This window comes from Cupressus sempervirens, chromosome 5 (genome assembly GCF_028749045.1).
Source record: "Cupressus sempervirens isolate cs-2001-9-10 chromosome 5, ASM2874904v1, whole genome shotgun sequence".
NCBI lineage: Eukaryota > Viridiplantae > Streptophyta > Pinopsida > Cupressales > Cupressaceae > Cupressus > Cupressus sempervirens.
Window position 1 is genome coordinate 365,419,217 of NC_143122.1, and position 22,734 is coordinate 365,441,950.

At 35.1% G+C, this 22,734-nt stretch overlaps 1 protein-coding gene across 1 annotated transcript in view; it reads right to left on the reverse strand.

The window, feature by feature from the left end:
- The window catches only part of LOC149556255 (kinetochore protein), a 67,280-nt gene extending 49,402 nt beyond the window's left edge, over window positions 1-17,878 (reverse strand). The window contains exons 1-3 of the mRNA XM_089830439.1: window positions 17,290-17,878; window positions 10,748-11,377; window positions 9,601-9,847 (exon numbers count right to left, since the gene is read on the reverse strand). Coding sequence (XP_089686565.1) covers window positions 9,601-9,847; window positions 10,748-11,377; window positions 17,290-17,786 — 1,374 coding nt within the window. The 5' untranslated portion in view covers window positions 17,787-17,878. The remainder of the gene's footprint in view (window positions 1-9,600; window positions 9,848-10,747; window positions 11,378-17,289) is intronic.
- Window positions 17,879-22,734: the final 4,856 nt, after the last annotated feature.

Consider the following 22,734-nt stretch of genomic DNA (forward strand, 5'->3'; position numbering starts at 1 on the left):
GAGCATTTATTAAGGAACCCAATCCTAGTCGGGTGTGATAGATTAATCTGATCATCTGCAAATTTTGATGTGGAATAAACAATCATAGCCACAATTTGTTTGCTTGATCGAACATGATCCAAGAGAATGAATGCTTCAAAATTTATACTTAGTTTGATGATGATAAGTTGGTCAATTTCAAGAGCTATTTCACTGATGACAGTAACAGTTTTGAATATGTATGTATGTTTATGCAAGTATACCAATTCATATGATGAACTGGTATACATACATGCACATATGTATACAAATTTATCAGAACAGTCCTTGAGTTTTGACTGATGGTACCATATCTTTAACACTCTTTATTAGCCAGGGAAGATGACCAAGTATGAACTTGTTTAGACATCACCTAACACGTGATATGAAGGAGTATACAAAATATCAAGTCACATGACATTTGTATATCCTAGTTAAGGTATGTGCACTGACATCACGCCACATGATGTCTACCATAACATATCATGACATGTCCACGGATATTACATCACACAATATCCACCATGATTATCTCATTAAGAACATATTGATACACCAATATCAAGTCAGCATGATATCTATCAACAAGTTCAAGAGATATTAACTACTAAGACATTTACATGAATATCAAGTCAACATTATATCTGTCATCTAAGTCACAGGGTTCGCCCGATTTCCATCATGAAGTTCGGAATTCAACGAATGTCAAAAGTCTATTAAAAAATTGTTAAAATTCGTTTTAAAATTTGTAGGAAGTGTGCAGTCTGTTTAAAATAAAACATATTAAAAAATTGTTTTCCAGAGCCTTTTAAGGTCAAGCAGCGAGTAAATTTTCAGCTGCGAATATTTCTTACAACAGTTTAATATTGGACGGCATGAATGGGCAGACAGATATCCACCACCGACCAGGGAAAAAAATCCAAATTCATGGCGCAGACAGAAGCTCATACTCCATCGGCGGAAACAAACATGGAGTAAATGATTCAGCTCCTCTAAAGAAAATAAATTCAAGTCGATAGGTTAAAAGTTTGGGTAGATTTAATTTAAACATTTAGACTTAATATTTATGTTTTGTTTTGTTTTAAATTTATTTTAAATGAAAATTTAATATCTTATCATTAAATCATCTAGATTTGTTTTTTAATTATAATATATTTTAGAATTTAGTATATTATCTTAATTATAATATTCAGTACCTTTTCTTTAAATCTATTTTTATTATGTTTTGAATCATTAGATTTTTTATTTGATGTGTTTTTATTAATATATTAAAGTCTAATATTTTAAATATTTAAATTATAATATATTTATATTAATATTAAAAATCTAATATAATTGTTATTATATATTAATAATATTTAAATTACCTTTAAAACTTTAAAATACTAATATGGTTTAAATGTATTTATATTATATTGAAGTTTAATATACTATTTTTTTATGTTTAAAATTTTAATATATATATTTTTAAAAATAAAAAATATATAAGACGAATTTAATGTCGAATTTTTATGATCTTTTTGGGATCCCCGAACTTTAATCAAATTTTATTGTTGTCGAACTCTAATTCGAACTCGAACCTTGTGACATAGTCTGTCATGATAGTGAACATTGTAAAGTCGTCACCTTACAATGTTGTGTACAAGTGTACATTCTCAAAAAGATTGTCACCTTTCAGTAATGTACACAGAGGGCCCATGAAGTCATAGAGTCATGCACATGACAATAAAAGATTTTACACAAAGTTACCATGGATTCTCACACATGGTGTTGTCATGTCATCATATACATGACATCCACCTTGAACCATATCAAAGGGTGGATCCACTATGGCTCAGTCCATAGGTTGAAAATTATGACTTCCATCTCAAACTTCTCTCTCAAAAGAAAGAATATGCAAGGATACAAATAATAGACCATTGATGTTGAAGTTCCTTTTCAGCAAAGGTTTCATTCTCCAACATATCAAGTTTGTCCCAAAAGTACTCAAAACTTCTCTTCTAGCACGAGGCTTGATGAGAATATCGGTTGTCTAGTCTTCAGTGATCATGTATCGCAACTGAAATTTAGATAAACCATCTTGTCCTGGTCTACTCCCTCTGAATCAATATCAAAAAATGTAGATCTTTAAGTTGCTCCCTTTGTGGCGGAGGCAAGTCCTATTTGTATACTCCAATCATGGAATATATCTTGTTCCAAAGGATTCATCATCAGGCATATGATTTATGCTGATTTGGCTTCTGTCTGATACAAACATTTAGGTGCCCCAAGTTGCCATAGATAACAAAAAAAATTGCATGAACAAAAGTCTCTCTAGGACCGAAGCCACCTTCTCAAGCAAGGGGTAGGCTCAAATATCAAGTTCTAGAACAGAGTTAAACACTTTATTTGTACTCAGAATCAGATTGCAGGCTTCAGACATTTAGTAGCCTCAAATTTATATTTAATCTTTCTCAACAACAGATAACTCTGTCCTTTCTCAAACAATATATGTATCAAATTCCTTAGGAATAGAAAGGTATAGCTCAGAACATGACAGCCTCATGTCATATTTCACTCTGATATCGGTGTTATTTCAACAACTGAAATCCCAGCAACCATGAGGATGTCAGTAACTGCAGATAGCTAATCTTGCACTGGTCAAGAGAAGTCTCCATTCTCACAAATTTAATCTATGGAATCACACTTTGTGACAATAGTTTTGGCGAATAATGCCTCATGTAAATAAATTTTCCTGCAATGAGCTAGTTCAATAGCTGAGTCTTATCTTCTTATCCACAGAGATGGTTGATTATGTTAGTTAACCCTCTGAATAGATGTCCCTCGCATAAGTTTAAGGGCTTCAACCATAAGGAGCAAAAATTCTATCAAATTGAGCACCTTGAAGGTGGATCTTCTGAACCAATCTAAGAAGATACGATCAGATTATTTTTGAAGCCCTCAAAATTTGTATATATATATGTATATGTATAATTTAACAGCTCCAAACATATATAATAAAGAACTTCTTAGCCTGATAGTTTTGTCTTTATTTGCAAACTTATGGTAAACAGTGGCATGGGGTCCACTGAGTCATCGAACTCTTCGATGTTTATTAACCTTCCTTCATTCGAATCTATCAAATGACTTTGAGAGAGAACTTTGTCTGCAGATACATGCATATGGTCTCCAAGAAATATATACTGAGGCCATTCTAATTTAGATTGCTATTGGCAAGCAAATATGACATTTATCATCATTGGAGAACATTTTATTACTTTTACTGTTTCCATATGCTAGCAACGCATTCATCAGAAACTCCAACTAGAAAATATATTCATGTCATCATTGCAAAGAGTATTCAAATATTTATTTCCAGAATTGATTTTTTTCTCTCTATTATCTTCTAAAGATATACTTGGATTGTTATGAAACTCAAATCACAGGTAAATGTCACTGCTGAAATATGTGGCCTGAATCAAAATAAACTTTGTTTGCACAATATTCATCATAACATAAATTTTGGGGGCTTCAAAAATTATCTGATCGGATCTTCCTTAGACTGGTTCGGAAGATCTATCTTCAAGCTGTTAGGCTTTTATAGAAGGAACAAGGCTCTGATACCATATTCAAAATGTTGAATCAGTATTGAAAAATACTGAATACAAATTCACGGGTCTGAAACTGAACTAGTGTTTATTCGATCATTGTACTGCAGTCATAATCTGAAGAGATATAATCATTTATTGATTTTGATGGTCATATCTCTTGTTTGGATCTTTAACTTATATTTGCTCCAAGGGACACAATCATAGACAGTCAAGTCTATTCACCATATGTCTCTTCATGAAGAGACACAATTAGATATTAAAGAGCATTTACTAAGGAACCCAATTCTAATCGGGTATGATTAGGTTAAACTAATCATCTGCAAACTTCAATCTGGAATAAACAGTCATAACCACGATTTGTTTGCTTGATTGAACATGATCCAAGAGAATGAAAGCTTCACAATTTGGTCAATTTCAAGAGCTATTTCAATGATGGCAATAACAGTTCTGATTATGTATGTATGTGTATGCATATATACCAGTTCATATGATGAACTCGTATACATACATGCACATATGTATACAGATTTATCATAACAGGCCTTGAATTCTGACCGACGCTACCATATCTTTAACATTTTTCTAATTGTACAACAATATTGATGGAATTAATATATAGAAATAAAACCCACTAAAAACCTAATTAAAAAATTAAACATATGAATGAAAACCTGTGCTACCCAAAGTTTCCAGGATGAGGACAACAAAGGATATGGGAATAAAAATAAAGATGGTCTTTTTCAGGTCATTGTTTGTGAAAATTGGGGGTTGCTAAAAAAATTAAGGCAAATTAAAAATATATAGGGAAATTTCAAATAACCATATGATAGCATCGATAAAGCATTGTCATATAAATTACAAATCCTTATTACATCACATTTGTGTTGAATTGAGAACTAACGTGAGTGTAGAACAAATTAGCAAAAGTCAAAAACCTAATTGCTTTCATAATTCATTGTTGAGATGTGTGCAATTTTCAGTCACTTCTAGGGCTTTAAGACTGCTCCAAGAGGGGATGGACATTAAAAAACGGCATCATTCATGGCCTTTGCTACCAACAATGGGGAATTGCTCTACCCTATGTTGACTGTGCAGACAATTGAATTGGTTCAAAGCCTTAACACTCTAATTTATTGAACTCTATGGTTGTACAAATCATAAGCTTAGGAAGAGCACTATAACTTTTTCCTTTTTACCACAACACACATAAACATGCATTATAGTTCCCGAACTTGCAAAGACTCGCCCAAAAAGAAACTCCCCTAAAACCTAGTTTTTGCCAAGTCTTGTTTCTATGACGTACGTGTATGTTTATGTGTAGGCATAAGCAGATGTGTATGTATCTGATTTTTATTTAAAAACGTGCACAAATGACAAAAAAAATGCCCAAAGGCTGCAAGTTTTTGTTTCAACTACAATAAGAAAATACAAATACAAATACCAAAAAAACATCACGTTATTGCCTCCTCATTTAGGGCAAACCAGGGTGTCGGGGTTGTTGGAATATGTAGTTAATTGTCTTTATCCAACATTGATTAAATTGTTTACTTTTTTATTCAAAAATTGAGACAGCCCAAGGGCATTTCCTAGGCATCCCCCCCATTCCAAAAACAATCTAGAAACAAGGATACACCAAAAAATGTTGTGCACGTCCCCAACTTTGACCATAAAAACCCTAGACACTACCAATTGCAAAGTCTGCAACTGAAATGGAGAAAAACAAAGCTTAAAATCATAGAAAAAATAGACAAAATCACAAATACAAACATGGGAAAGCAAATTCTAACTACCTACAAGCAAAAACGAACCTTTAAAGCATGCCACACAATCCATTTGCATGAATGTAGGAAATAAGAATTCTATTGTTCCAATATGTGCTTTGCACAAAATTTATAGTGTCACCCTTATCTTCAAAGAGTTCTCTTCATACAAACCATTGGAGTACACTTCACATGGTAAACAACAAACACTGTGGTTGGATGCAACAACTCTCAATACAACCATAACTTACATATGCTTTTAGTATATTCTACATTATTTATTCTTTCCTTTTATTGGATTGTGTGCCTTTATTTATAAAAAATTAATAGTTCTGTGTTTTGGTTAATTTATTAATAATTTTCATTTAAGCATAAGTTTATTTATAATTTGTATTACATTGTGATATTATAAATTAACTTCATCAATATTGCATAAGGCCTATACATATTGCTATATGTTATAAATATTACGAAATATCTATATTACATTTAACACTATTGATTTTAGCCTAACAATACATAAATATTTATGATTTTTTTATGTTTTTGTATCAATGAACTCAAAACTAATGCAACAACAGAAACAATTGGCAAAATCCACAAACCAAACTGGCAAACCCAAACCAGTACCAAGATCAGTAACTTAGACATACATTTATGTGTTCTCTAAATTCATTTACTTCTCATGAATTTATTTTTCTTTTTGTGTAAATCTTTTTCAAGTTTTTGTTGTGTCCAAATTTTCCTAATATGAATTAACCCGTAGAATAAAGTGTCATATGATATTCTCTCAATAAGAAGCAATTCCAGAAGAAAATTCTGTTCCCAAGATGCTCAAGGGTTAAGTCTTTGTGGCCTTGATCACAATGCAAAACGTCCCTACATTATTCATGCACTAATTGCAATGGCCATTGTTGATGTTTGGTAGCTTCAGTTGGATAAACTATGAGACTAAAGTGCTGATATGTGTGTGTATGTGTGTGTGTGTGTGTGTGAGAGAGAGAGAGAGAGGGATATAATATATATATATATTAATTAAATATATATTATTATGTGAGATATTATATAGTTAATTAATCATTTGTTATTATATTAATCATATTATAATGGATAGACATGTCCCATGAGGGGACTTATCTGTCCATGTCTCATCCATAATACAAATGAGTGAAATCACTGCCATCAGAAAATATATACCGTAGAGGCAATATTAATACATTTGCAGTGATCTTTCAATCTTCAACATGGTATCAGAGCCGGCTTAATAATGTATTAATAATAAACAATGCAAAAGCACAAGAATAACACAAAAAATTACAGGCAGAAATCAGAGATCAGATGATTGTTTTTTTTTCTCCTTTTTGCTGTTAAAATCAGAATTGTCTTTACAATCAGAATATCAGACAATGTCAACAGTTGGCCTTCTCATGATAAGCATCTGTGTTGTGAGTGGTGGATGCTGCAATATATTTCAAATTTACGATGGAATGCTGTGATGGCAATCTGTATAGATATGTTATTACGCAATTAATGTATAACTCTTGAGGCATCAGATTGATGCAAACGAATGTGAAAGCTGCAACTTCCTGATGTCGATGTAACTTTATGGATGTTGGTGCAACATTGATATATAATACAGTCTGATATAATAATGTCCACCCAGAAAATGGCTTGTTGTATGCAATCTTGTGAAATGAAAACCTTTTTGTGAGAGGAAAATGGTCATCATCGAGGACGTATAAAGTAATATGCCATAATTGACATTGAGATTATATCTGAGAATAAAGTGTGTGCAGATGTCTTTGCGTTGAAAATGGGTAGTGTTTTAAATGATGTACGAATTCAAGGGGTATTAAGATGGAGGACATAGAAAGAATTTGCAATGGTTCATGACAAATTCTACTAATTAGCTGGTTCAATCTGAAAACCAGACTCCACAACTAGAGCTGCAAATGGACATTCACCATAGCATAAAGAATAGAAGTCTTGATAGGCACGCAAGTGAAGTGGAAAGAGCATACGTTGTGGAATTTTATTGAAGGAGGGCATCGTTTATTAGCTCAAACCGTTTGAGGATACTACGTGGATACCCAAAGATATGAAAAGAATGTTAAAAGGAGCAATTGCCCCGTCAATGCATATTACATGGGTCCTTCAATAACCTACATGGAAGGAGTGGTGAAAACCAACGGTCCACCACATATAACTAACACCAAATGATCCTCACTAATACCCGTAGTACTGGCATACAAAGGTGGCATATATATATTTATGCACGCTACCTTAATAGTGACACCTGAATACATGGATGGGAAGGTATCCAATAGACATCACCACCACTATGAAACAAGCTCACCCGTGGATGATAATGTAACCAAGGTAAGGTGAATGTAATATAATAGTTGTTATATTGTACATATTGGTACTAATGAAATATACTTCTAAATGAATTAATAATATTTCTATATATATATCGAATATTATGAGAATTTCAAATATGATAGTTATGTTAATAATAATTTATATCATGTGAATTTCTAATGTTCTTATAATTAAGTATAATTATTGAGAATAATTATTAAAGGTAATTTGTATTATTTATTATTAGAGCTATTTGTCTTGATCTTTTGTTCCGAGTATGTTTTTTATTGGAAGAGGGAGATCAAGATTCAGAGGGAGTCTGACATTTCATTAGAGGCAACCTGGAAAGAGGGAGCAGAAAGAGGATATGTTTCAGTCAACCTTTGGTGATCTTGGTTGTATTGATTCCAAGGGAGTAGACCATGTTGAGATAGATTCTCCAGTGATCAATAAATTGTAGCAGTCAATAGGGTTCAAATTCATGAATATACTTCATGACTATTTGATCAACCTTTGGTGATCTTGGTTGTATTGATTCCAAGGGAGTAGACCATGTTGAGATAGATTCTCCAGTGATCAATAAATTGTAGCAGTCAATAATTCATGAATATACTTCATGACTATTTGAGCCTAACCCTTGTGTGCATCATAAGGAAGTGACAACTTCCAAATGATTATCACTTGTATCTATAGAAGTTATTGAAAGGTGACGATCTTTCAATAACTTAACCTTCTATTGTGATAGACATTTTTATGATGTCTACAACAAATCATATTAAATTGTAAACTAGCATGGTGGATTAAATTCCTCAAATAGACCATGGCTTTCTATTGTGATTGAAAACTTCTAATGTCTAAGCAGATCACTATAGATGATAAATGGTGGATCAAGTTCCTTAAACATACCATGGATGTTCATATGGTATGCATTATGAGAATGTGTGTGCACATACCTTATGAACATTTTGAGTACACGGTGAATGTCATTCAAATTGATGTTCAAGAGAGAGTACTTGGTGAATATCATGTGACTTGATGTTCAGGAGGCCATTACTCACAATACTTGGTGCATATCTTGCAACTCAATATTCAAGAGGTCATTGCTCAAAGAGTACTTGGTGAATGTCAAATGAGTTGACATTCAAGAGGCCAGTACTCTTTTTATCATTACTCAAAGTATTTGGTGAATATCATATGTTGATATTCTAAAAGCCAATAGTCATGATATCAAAATGTTGAATATCCCCTGATCAAAGACATTCTTACATTGAGGTAATATATGGTCATGTGTTTATCCTCCCTAGCTAAGAGGAAGTGTTGATGTTTGGTAGCTTCAATTGGATAAACTATGAGACTAAAGTGCTGATATATATATAATATATCTTTGTGTGTGTGTCTGATATATATATATATATATATATATATATATAGTTAATTAATCATTTGTTGTTATATTAATTATATTATAATGGATAGACATGTCCCATGAGGGGACTTGTCTCTCAATGTCTCATCCATAATACAAAAATACAAATAAGAGTGAAATCGCTGCCATTGGAAAAAAATATACCATAGAGGCAATATTAATATACTTGCAGCAATCTTTAAATCTTCAACAGCCATCTTCGTAATTGATCCCTTGGTGTTCATTGCATTTGTGAATCTTTTGCAACACAAGCCACTCATTTAAGGAGTGGCAAACAAGTTATGGCACCAAGAGGAAGATGGCATAAATTTGGTTCGTCTATTGCACATACTGAAGATGACCATAGAGTATCTCCAAATATCTATTTCTTACATTCAAGGCTCAACACAACTACATAGCAACAAGTATTCATTCATTCAACTAAAAGGTTTGGTGACAGTATTACCTTCTTGGATTTTGCTACAAGACTGGCATTGATCTTCCTTTTGCCTTCTTGTTCTAAAACTTTATCACGTAACAGTTGTTGAATAGCTATTGACTCCTCCCATTTCTCCCTCGAATTTCTTTCAAAGCCCTCAGTACAAGATATGATTCCTGTTTTGATTGTTGCTTTAAAATCCACTCCCAAAATATCATTTGCTGTCACTCCTCTGGGATTCAGTTTATATTCAAATGCAGTCCCTAACTTCAACCTAGACAAGCAAGCAAACAAATCAGTAAATATGATGCTCAAATAACATATTGCTACTTCATACACCTCACTGAACAAAAAGTCCATGATTTGACTTCTCGTACACTATAGAATACCAAACATGCAAAGCTTGTATTCAACTCATTTAACTTTTTGAAAAGCTTAAAAAGATAAAAACACTTGTTATTCAGTACATCGACATAAAAATTGCAGCAAATAAATTTATGCAAAATAACAAGAAAATGAAACAAATATCAGATCAAGTCCATCAAAGTAACTAAGTGAAATCTTCAATTTGAGATTATACATTAAAGATCAATATCAAAAGATTACAGACATTATTTTCCAAGAGAACTTTACATAATTTTCAAAGAGATATTTAACTCTAGTAGGACAAACTTTCTTGCCATGTTGTAGCAGTAAGATTTCTGGAATTAATTATTTTTCAGGGCTGGGATGAATCCTAAAATCAAGCATGGAAACTAAGTTACTAGGTGAGCAGTATACAGGCCACAGCGTCTGCACAAGAAATTCTTCATAACTGAATGATAGATCTAAGTAATGTGGGGTATCAAATGAACCACTGTCGCCAGAGTCTATAAATATTAAATAATGAAGTTAAACAGTAAAAAGGCAATTCACAAATTCAGTCAAATAGAAGAAGCAGAAATCCAGTGTTCAATATTGTAAATTTTTGGATAAAAGTACGCTGCAGAGCAGAGGTGCAGGCTTACCTGTGAATGAGTTCACCCATTAGGAAAAATGACTCATTTTCTAAACCCATAATATAATGGGCATTCTATTGATTTCATCAGGAAAAAAATCATAATGAAAACCAAAAGGATTCTACTTATAAGAAGAAAAGACAATCAGAAAAATCTGCTGACACAAAACGAGCTACCTAGTAATTTCCTGATGATAGTGATCAAGTAATCCTTCAATCTCCTTGAGTTTCTTGCTGGCCAAGACCTGAAGCTCCCAAGCCTTTTCTTCCCATTGATGTCTTGCAGACTCTGCTTCCCTCACATCTTCTTCAATGGTATGCAACTCCCTACTCATCTTCTCGTAATCCCTTATATTAACCTGCTGTGCATCCAATTGCTGCTTCCGAACCTCATTTTCCTTACTCAGCTTCTCAATCTCCATATTCTTTGCCTCCAATTCCTGCCTTTTCTCCACCAAACTCGTCTCCAGTGCCTTTTTCTTGGCCGAAAAATTACTTATGATTGAATGAAACTTGACCACATCATCGGCCAGTAAGGATTTCTTACTTTCTAATGTCTCTACAACAGAAGGTCCAGTCTTCAAGGTCTGAACCTTGGCCTCCAACTCCTTGACACACATTTCCACATCAGCTGAATTTTGCACAATTATAGCTCGTTCTTCTTCCCATTGAAGCATGAATTCATTATCCAAGGCCTCTACAGCTGCATCATCACCTTTCAAAAAATGACTATAACTCTCTGCCAAAAAGTCAAACGTCTGGTCATCACGACACGAACATTCCTCTTCTTCTAATTTTTCATTGTATCTGCAACAAAAGAACAAATAAAATTATATCAATGCCTTTCAACAGTTCAAAGAATTACCTCCTAATGCTAATGAAAATGTGCTCTCACAAGAACTACTCAGCTTGAAATCCCACTATGCAGTAAAGCAACTTATGGCTCATCTTATGTATTTCAAAGGTTTCAAATGACTAAAACATATGAATTATGACTGAAGTACAAGCACCATGCAGGGGCTAATGCTGCAAACTTATTGGCACTAGATGATTCCATTTAAATCTGTTCATAATAGAAAAAACTATAAACAGTTTAAAGAGAAAACCTAAAATGAGGAGAATTCATTGAAGAAGAGGCTCAGCAACTGGTAATGATGAATTAAAGGATTTGCAGAGTCAGTTTAAGATATTTTAAGCAATATTCACAGTTTAAAAAAATAAAAAAATAATGTTCTAGTTATTTTCTGATACCAAAAATCATGTGATGCAAGGATCATTTTACTGTGGAACCAGGATACAACTAGTTAAATCAGTTTGTTGTGTTGATGTTTGTAGCTGTGATAGAGAACTTCATCTCTGGTTTTACGAGATAGAAATATGTTTGTTATGACAGTTATGGTCATCTTCAGCTGAAAGAGATATTTGTGATCATATTTAAGTTAATATCATGCAAAAAGACATGTGTCATACGTCATGCAAAGAGGCATATGTATGTAAATGTGAAGTGTTGAATATTTGGAAATATGAAGGGTCTTGTATTCAGAATTTGAATAGACTTTCATGTGTAAGACAAAGAGTTTAAATTCAATCTCTTTATGTGATTGCTCAACATGTTGCAAGGGGTTATGTGAAAGCCTTGTACTTGAATATTTTTTATATCAATAAAGGACGTATTTTGCTGGTGTGGCTGAGTTTTTCCCTTCAAGTGGAAGGGTTTTCCGAGGATAATTTCTTGTGTCTTCTGTGTATTGTTTATGGTCTCATCATTGTTGTTTATCTCTAATATTTGGACTAAAAACTTAACATGGTATCAGAGCCTAGTTAGATAAGAACATTTGAGAATACATATTTGCAGGTTATATATTCAGTGTTGAGATCTTCCTCTGTGTATCGACTATTTATCTTGCGGTTTTGGTTGAATGTTTATTGGCATATCATTTTGCTCTATTAGTTTTTATTGTCAAATTTAGGTTGATTCCCATTGTTTAGGTTTGTAGTTACATATCAGACATTTTTCTTCCTGCGATGACTCCATTTGTTAGAAAGGTGTATGTATGCAATGCAAATTCTCAACGATGCATTTTGAGTTTGCAAAAAGTCCTTAGTGGTGGACGTTATTATTTATGAGGATTTATAGGAAGAGTCTCATTCAATTAATATTATTTATTATAATCGTGTATGTTGGTATCATCTAATGGTCTCCTCTATATAATTACAAATCAACTTACTTCATATTTACCGAAGATCATTCTTGTGTCGTGGGATTGCAAGGATACATTCGTATGTAATAGTTCGAGTGTGTGGTCAGTGTGGCGATCAATTTGTTTTCACACATCAATCAATTTATTCCAACCCTATCAAAGTCTTTACCTTGGCTGAGTCACCTTGGTTTAATTGTGTACGTGTATCAGTGTCAAAAATGTTGGTTGAGTGTGATGGTGTTAGTAGAGACAGATCCTGCTATTTTTTTCAAAATTCAAAGTGTATTCTTGCTATGCAGAAATGCCCCAAAATCCTGAGTTGTTCAACTACAATACAATATTTTCCTACTTGTCACAAGTCTTGCAGCTCCAATTGTTTGCACAGAAATATCAGAGGTCCTGTCAGATGCTCTGCCTTGTCCAGAGGTGGTAGCAGAACCAGAAAGATGTAGTACGATTGAATTCCCTCGGTTTAAATTGGCCTGAGATTGAAGAAAATATGCACACTTCAAGATCTCAACTAAGATGATTGTGATTCAAAGTTTTTTTGAGTTGGGGACAAGATGCTTTGAATTGATGATGAAGTGGCATTGAAGGTCACGATAGTCATTATGGAGATGTGCTTATGAAACAGCACTATATGTGTAACTGTCCAGCAATTGAAAAGAAGGGAGCTAAAGGGATAGCAGGGCATCTACATGGCATGAGAAGATAGATACAGAGATAATGCTAAGTCGGTGATCAAAGCGTGAGAGCAGCAATCATCAAATTATGGATAGCAGGTGCATATAGAAACGTGAGCTGAGCGTTATGAAAGACTAAACGCTCCATCCTAACAGAAGGTTCATTTATCAATAGCTCACTTATCTGTATGGATTGCTTCAGCTGCTTAGGACACCTATTGAAACTATTACACAAATTAAAGCATCGATATCAAATTGTTGTAATGGCAATCTACAAGAAATGAATAATCCTCCACCAAGAGAAACACCTCCAAGATTGCGTACTTGGTCTCCAGCTCATAATATGCAAACAAAACTATCTCCCCACTCATGCGATAAGCTCTAAGGTTGGGGGGAAAAAGAAAAGAAAAGAAAAAAGTTCTAAATATTATTTTCTGGCTTAATTCTTTCCCGTGCAGATCAAGAGGTAATTTTTTTAATTCATCGACCAGTTCATGACTTTTATATTTCCAAAGTTAGACATATTAAGCGACTTGTCATTTTCTTTTCGCAACAAATATTATTTGCCAAATGCAATATAGTTGAGATGGCTTAAATTATTATTTACACCTTCATATTTTCGCATGGCAAATTTATTAAAGAAGTGGTTTTCCCAATTCTAGTGTGAACGTATGTTAGAATCTTGAATTCTTGTTTGGCTAGACACGTGACAGGTGTTAGGCAAGAAAAAGACAAGGTAAGGAGGGGTCACAAGTTGATGAAGGGGGCATCAGTGTCATCCAAACCAACACGACCAACAAGGAGAGGACCCCAAAATGAATTCCGTTAAGATGAATAACAATGAGGAGGTCAGGAGGATCGTCGTCTACAATAATGGTGTCAACATTCTTCTAGAGATTTGTCAGCAAGAGGATATCTATGTACCCGAGCCTATCTTTGGTCATTTGCAATTATGATGAAGATGTCAAGAAGACGATTGGTGGGGAAGATGTACAGTTTCAGGGGCGTAATACTTGTGATGTACAAGAACTTTCATCTTAGCATAATAATCAGGAAGATTTAATTCAGTGAGGAGAGAAGACAATCTTTCAACAACAATACTTTGAATATAATCTTGATGCATTCAAAACCACTAATAAGTTGATGTCATTGGCAGGGCCTCGTGGCTCCGCCAGCACCAACATTTGCTTCACAGATGAGTATTGCAACTGAGATTAACCACAGCAATAGAGGCCTGTGGTGTTCCTTCAGAAGCTATACAAAGGTGTTGTGAATAAGCCAACAGGAGGATTGTGAGGTTACATGACAAGGAGATAAGTATTATTGTATCAGATTTTTTATAGTAAATTTTATATTGATGCCTTGAGCATTGCACTAATTGCAGAGGCACAGGACAAAATCTCTTTTGTGTGTATATTTGTGTGAATGTTGAGATTAGACCACAAAGAGATAAGTATTCAATATTGATAGTGATTGCTTTTAGCATTGATAATTATGAGTTATTAATATCTCGTATGGTTGCAGGGAGCAACAAAGATGCAATGAGATGAATGTTATCTTGATGATACATATTCAGAGAAAGACTATTCAGCTTCAGAGGGAGGTTACATGACAGAGGAAGATGTCCAACCCTTTGCAAGTTTATGCAATAGTCAGCTATCTTATTGAGGTGATTAAAGTTATCCCTACTAAGAGGGAGTCTATGTTAAGAGAAAAACTTAGTTATTAATGCATTCTTCTATGGAAGAAGTTTGAGGTGAAAGCCCTCGTTCCACCCTCTACAAGCAAGTATGGTTGACCACCCTCTACAAGTAGGCGTCATGGAAATCCATTCTTCTCTGAGAGAAGTTTGAGGTGAAAGTCCTCATTCCACCCTCTAAGAGTAGGCATGGTGGACCACCCTCTGCGAATAGGCATGGTGGAAACGTATTCTTCTCTAGGAGAAGTCTGAAGTGAAAGCCCATGTTCCACCCTCTGCGAGTAGGCACGGTGGAAATGTATTCTTCTCAAGGAGAAGTCTGAGGTGAAAGCCCTCGTTCCACCCTCTGCAAGTAGGTACGATAGACCACCCTCTACGAGTAGGCCTGGTGGAATGTATCCTTCTCTGGAAGAAGTTTTAAGATAAAAACTTTTGTTCTACCCTTTGCAAGCAGGCATGGTGAAAGTCATGTGTGTGACTTCAATCTATGTTCTTATGAAGTAACTATGGCTGATTATGTTATGCTGAGATAACATATGTTATGTGAACTTATTATCTTTGGTTGCAGCTATGTGTGCATGCCTAACTAAAGATCTCTCTCTTGCTAACAGAGAGTCTTGAATTTTGTAGCTGCAATACAGATCTTCCTCTCTAATTTTATGAGATAGAAATATGTTTGTTATGACCGTTATGGTCATCTTCAGCTGAAAGAGATATTTATGATTATATTTAAGTTAATATTATGCAAAAAAACATATGCCATATGTCATGCGAAGAGGCATGCGTATGTAAATGTGAAGTGTTGAATATTTGGAAATATGAAGGGTCTTGTATTCAGAATTTGAATAGACTTTTGTATGTAAGACAAAGAGTCTAAATTCAATCTATTTATGTGATTGCTCAACATATTGTAAGGGGTTATGTGAAAGCCCTGTACTCGAATTTTTTTTATATCAATAAAGGATATAGTTCGCTAGTGTGACTGGGTTTTTCCCTTCAAGTAGAAGGGTTTCCCCAAGATAATTTCTTGTGTCTTTTGTGTGTTGCTTTTGCTCTCATTATTGTTGCTTATCTCTAATATCTGGGCTAAAAACTTAACATAATGGACACTAGAAACAGATACAAAGTACTAGAATATGGATAAATTTTGGTGGTCTATTGAAAATAAATGGACTTCAAAACAAGTTTGTGGGATTGGGGTGCATTAAAAATAGATACATGTGCACAACCACAGTTTCAATGTTAAACTCTAAGCCTAAACAAACTCAATAATGATCAATGTATATCGATGCGACTGTAGAGGCTAAAAGTCTGCTCATGGTAACTTAGCTACTGCTATAACAAAGATAATACTATAGATTTAAACTTAGTTAAGTCATTATATTACGGTGACTGTGTGATAATGCCCTATGAAAACCTCGTGACCTAGCTCAACCATGAAATTTGTGGTTTCAACAACTCGAGTAGCCTAGCATATAAGAAAGTTAAATTCAAACACTGAAAAATATACATATTTAAATTGATTGTAGAAAAGAAAAATAGAACTGTACAGAAATTAAATGCAAGGTGAAAGTAGTGAATATGTTAGATTCCCTCCTAATTTGGAAGTTGTGTGTGCATTCAACGACTCCAGAAACTGAAGGCACTCCATCAAAAAGATGCGATGGCTGAAAGGGCTCGGCACTCTCACTCCTTCATCTACATATGATATGAAGTCTTGCTAACTCACACGTTGATCTATACACCAAATTAGCCTTTTGGTACTCAATTAATATATCTAATAGGTAGAGCTTGCAGCTCGATCTATAAATTAAAATTTATTTTAGGGCATTGATCAAGTACGCTGAGGGGTGTGCTGAGCTCACACATTAGTCTTCATAACAAAGTCACCTATAGGCACTCAATCCAGTAGGTTCTGTATATCAAATTCATTGTAAAGGGGTCTGCTGAGCTCGCACATTGATCTATATATCCAACTCGCCTAAAGGCACTCGATTGAGTGGGTTGAGATGTTAGCTTGGTTCGCACCTTGATCTCGTGACGACATGCTCTTAATTGTCCAGCTTTCGATTCAATCGAGAACATAAATGCCGCAAGCTTTGAGAGCAAATGGAATTACAATTGGATATTCGGTACCTGAGAAGCTGAACGAGCCATGCGAGGGCGGCCAAAAGCGCGGGCCACGAATGCGGACTCCCTGCAGCGTAGAGCGCGCTCTTGTTTATTTGAAAAGGATATCCATATTGTTTGAAAAGGAAGGGAACATCTTCTTCGAGCTTCCCGAGGGGCCATTCAGGGTCCAATTGATGGACCAAAAAATGTATAATTTCCTTGACCTCTTTCCCCGTAGGCAAACCCTTCGGCGGTATTGTGATGGCGAAGCCATGCGACTGGAAATATGCATTCAGGCTTCCCACAGCGGCTACTTGAAAGCTGCGGCTGTTGAGATTACGGGGATCTTGCTTGGGGTTTTTCGTGTACGCAATGGAAGAGCGCCTACTGCTGTTGTTAATGCTGCTGAAGGGATTTGAACACTCGGCTGAGCTCGTCCTCCGCATTTGTTTGGCTGCACTGCTGAGACTGCTGTTGCCTTCGTGAGAAGAGGGTAAAAAAGATTGCTGTCTCTTCTTCATGACTGCCAAATTCAGAATACCTCTGCTGAGAACTATGACTTGAATTGTTTAGGCGCAATTTCCTTTGTTCAATTTCAAAGGCATCGATGATATGTTTAGGCGCGAGTTCTTTATTATATATTTATTGAAAGATAAATTACATTTAAGGAAAGCGTAGAATTTAAATTGATTTTATATTATCTAAAAAAGTAAGTTCATGAAACCAAAATAAGAAGTAATTATCTTGTCCACGATATGTCGGATGGGCTCCCCTAAGCCGTCTACTCACCCCACTTTCGGGTGGGGCTCTAATGATAAGGATCCTCCTCCTTCGACTGGTGTTGCGCTAGCAGCTTGAGGATTTTTATGTTTTTTGAAATTTTTTTTGATGAATAGTTGATGTCCGGCCTTTGGTCATGTGAACTTGCGAGGTGATCTTGTTTCCCCTGGCCCCTTTTTTTGTGAATATGTAACTTTATTGTATTTTTTTTAATATAAGGAAGGGACTATTCATCAAAAAATAAGAAGTAGAAGTGCATATTAATTATAAAAAAGGGATCCAATTTGAAATAGATACAATTTATTAAATATAAAACTTTACATTAAATATGGTTTTAAGTGATTAAAAATAAGGATTTGGTTAATATTTTAATTTAATTAAATCAGTATAAAAATTAAATATTGTTTTTCGATGCAATTGTGTGAACATTTTTGTATCAATGTTTTCAATCACATTCTCTCATCTTTATGGTGAAACATAGGGTATGATTTGTATGTTGATGCAAAAACACTCACACATTTGAATCTAAAAATAACATTTAGATATCTTATAGATTGTGAAAATCTATTTGCTCTTAATAATGAAATGCTAATGATTAATGGAGAGGGAGCAAGAGTGTTTGAGGTGAGGGTAGCAACAGACACCTGCAACATGAGCGAGAGAGAATGGAGTGCTAGCAAGCACCTGTTCAAACTTTAGAAGGCATGCAAGTTGGACTTATGGGCAACACAACAAAAATCACTGGCCTTTCAATCGAAACAAACAAACAAGAAACCAGTGATCCCTGGCCTTTTCACGAGGTCGTGATCATTTCATCCCACCACAAAGATTTTACAGACAGGAATGGGGAAATGAGAGGAAACAGGGAAAATATGCACAAGGCCAAAAGCCAATCTACACAAAGTTTGATAGATTTGACTTCACCAAAATAGCTCATATGTTTTACAGGCCGAAGCAATTTCAACAGGTAAAGGCAAAGGAGGCAGAGGAAATCAAAGATCCAACCCAACAACTAGATGCTCACATCACCTATGAGGTAACGTCCTCCATCTAAATCAATAGTGCAAAATGGCAAGAAACTATTGTTGAGCTATAGGATAAAGCCTTCTTTTTCAAATGGCTTGGCCCATGGCCTTCTGTAACAAAGATCAGACTGGGCTGTAAAGCAATATGGGGCAAGGAATGTAGGTTAAAAACCCTAACAAATGGTTTTTATATGGGAATAGCCCCCAGTAAAAAAGATAAAATAGATATACTAAACAATGGCCCTTACCTTTTAGAAGGTCAAGGAATCTATTTGAAAGATTGGGAACCAAACTTTGATCCAGGGAAAGAAAAGCTACAGGTTTTTCCTATATGGATAAATCTTTATAATATGCCAGAGGAATATTGGGGAGAGGAGGTTTTAGCACAAATTGGGAATATGATAGGAACTTTCATCAAAGCAGAGCAAGTTCTAAACTTAAAGGATTCATCCACACACCCAAAGGTTCTTACCAATTTGAAGGAAGGAAATCTTGTCCTTGACTTTGTTACCTTATACACAAATAAAGGAGCATGGCAACAATCTATTGAAGTATGGGAAGGGGTGTAAAGCCCGATTCCGGAGGAGGCGAGGCAAAATAGCAGGCTTTTAAAAGGGAAGGGACTAGAGGATGACAAACTATTGGATGAGCTGGAATTGAGGGAATGCCAACAAGATATGGAGAAGAGGTCAAAGGAACAAAATCCCTTAAAAGAGCCCAGCAAGCAATAGGAGAGCTTAAACACAATAAGGATAGTAGTTGCTATGGAGAAAGTTGTTATGGCTTCGGAGGAGAGAGAGCAAGGGGATAATGTGGTCTCTACCCAAGTGGTTAAAGAAACTCTTATGGAACTATGGCAAGAGAAAGAGGGAAATGATCTGCAAAAGGAAGTCCTAGACCCTCAGGAGGAAACACCTATGCCAGAAAAGGTTAGATTAACTCCCTTAAAAATCCTTGTTTTGGGCAATCATGTAGATAAGAGTCCACCTTTAAGTTCAGAAGCATACTGCAAAGAAACTCCAGGCACAATGATGGGGACACCCTTGATAATGCCAGCACAAAAGGAACTGCTAATGCAAGAAAAGGAAAACAACTTCTATAAGGATATAGAGGCTCACCAAGTATAAATCTTTGTGATTCTTTTCAGGAAACAATGGAAAGTAGTAGCATGAAGGAAGCAAGAGATTCAACTCAAGAGGAGCTAGAAGGGGGGGGAGGGGGGGTGTTGGGGTGGGAACCTAAATGATCTAGGTTTATTGGAGCATCTAGGTATTTTGGAGGAAAGACCTATAGAACAAACAAACTCTAAAATGCAAAAACCAAAAGTAAGGAGTAAAAAGAAAAGAGGCCCTAAATCAATCAAGACAAAACTAGAATTGGCAAGCAATGCAGCAAGTTGATCAAAAAATTTAAGATCAAGAAAAGGTTTAGCCTTTTCCCAGGAGCCATGAAAACCCTATCACAGAATTTCAGGGGCTGCAATGCCCCTAACAAGATAAGATTGATCAAAAGATGTCTTGATCAATTGAAACCATACATGGTGCTTTTACAAGAAACAAAAATTAAGGAGGAGGATTTTGCAATGTTCAAGAGTAAATTTAGAAAATGGGAATGCTTGTTAATAGGGGCTTAGGGTGCTTCGGGAGGCATGGCTATTTTATGGAAATCTGAACTTTTAGAAATTATTGTTATCCATGTTGACACAAATTAGCAATGGGTAAAAGTTTATGTTAAACAGTTACAATATTCATTTTCAGTGATAAACATATATGGTCCAAATAAGAATGCTCAGAAAAGGAACTTATGGCAGACCATTGCTGATAAACTACAAGGTTTAGACAATGAGGTGACAATTTTAGGCGGTGACTTCAGTGTAATTTCGAACCTGGAAGACAAAAAAGGTGGGAAAGGGTGGAGTTCAGAAAGCCAACAAGATTTCATAAATTTTGTAAATGATAGCGGATTAGTGGAAATCCAATTCAAGAAAGTTGAGTTCACATGGACAAATAGAAGAGAGGGTTTTGTGCATATAGCTAAAAAGCTGGATAGATTTTTCGTGGCAAGCAACTAGGTAAAGGCAAATTGGTCATGTTCTGTAGAAATCCTCCCTTTTCAAGGATCTGACCATTTTCCTATCTTTATGAGAATTCAAGATGAAAAAACTTCGGACAAAGACCCTTTCAAATTTGAAGCTATGTGGTAAAAAAAAAAAGGCTTTGCAAATTTGATTGCTGACTAGTGGGATAGAGCTCCAGTAAGGAAAGGTAACAAGGCTTTCATATTTTTCAAAAAACTACAATTTCTTAAGAACCAATTGGAGATTTGGAATAGAGAACACTTTGGTAATATTTTTTATAAGAAATTGGCCTTAGAGGAGAAATTAAAATCTTTGAGCCTTCGAGTTATTGAAAATGGCATGTTTGAAGAAGATTATAAGGAAGAGAAATCTCTAAGAAATGAAATAGATGAGTGCCTTGCCAAAGAAGAAACTTTTTGGAGGCAGAAATCAAGGGAAGTATGGTTAAAAGAGGGAGATAGAAATAACATTTTTTTCATAATTTGGTCAAAACAAGGAGGGCAACTAATAAAATTTTTGAAATTCAAAATCTAGAAGGGGTTCTCATACAAGATAATGAAGGGATCAATTTAGAAGCAGTAATTTTTTTCTCTCAAAAGAGCCAGTAGGTAGAAAAAAATTTGAATGAGGTGGAATAGGTCTTGAGTGTCATCCTGACTTTGATTAGTGAGTCTCAAAATAGAAAACTAATGGACCCTATCATGGAGTGTGAAGTTTGTGAAGCTTTAAAAGGTCTGGGGGGAGACAAAGCACCAAGCCCAGATGGGTTTCCAGCAATATTTTTTCAAAAATTAGGGTTTATTTTTCAAAAAGAATTATGGGAAGTGGTCGAGGAGTCAAGGCAAGGGGGTTTCATTCTTGAAGATTTCAACAACACCTTTATAGCTCTCGTGCCAAAAAAGGCACATAATTGACCTTTGAAGAGTTCAGACCAATATCTTTATGTAATACAGTATATAAGATCATTTCCAAGGTCATGGCCAACAGACTTAAAAAGGCCTTAAGCTCAATCATCTCAGACGAAGAGAGTGGCTTCTTACCAGGAAGATCCATTTTTTAGGGTGTCATTGTGGCACATGAAGCAGTCCACACAATCAGAACTTTGAGAACACAAAACATGATGGTTAAATTAGACATAAAACATGCCTATGATGAAGTAGACAGAAGTTTCTTGCTAAGTGTTTTTAGGCAGTTTGGTTTTGGGTAGGAATGGTTGCAATGGGTTGAAAGCTGCATTTTTACCCCCTATTTTTCAGTGCTCATAAATGGAAGCCATCAAGGTTTTTTTGAACAAGAAAAAGGTATCAGACAAGGGGACCCCTTATCTCCTTTTCTCTTTATTACTATGATAGAGGTTTTGGGAAGGTTAATCAAAAGACAAGGAGAACAATGGTTGTGGAAAGGGATTAAAATTACAGAGGCAGTGGAAGCTCTAACTCACTTGCAATTTGTAGATGATACCTTTCTCACAGGAATAGCAAATGTTGAGGAAGCAAAGGTTGTGAAACAAACTCTAGAACTTTATGGAAGAATTTTAGGACAGTACATAAATTAGAATAAATCAAAGATTTTCTTTTTCAACACCCC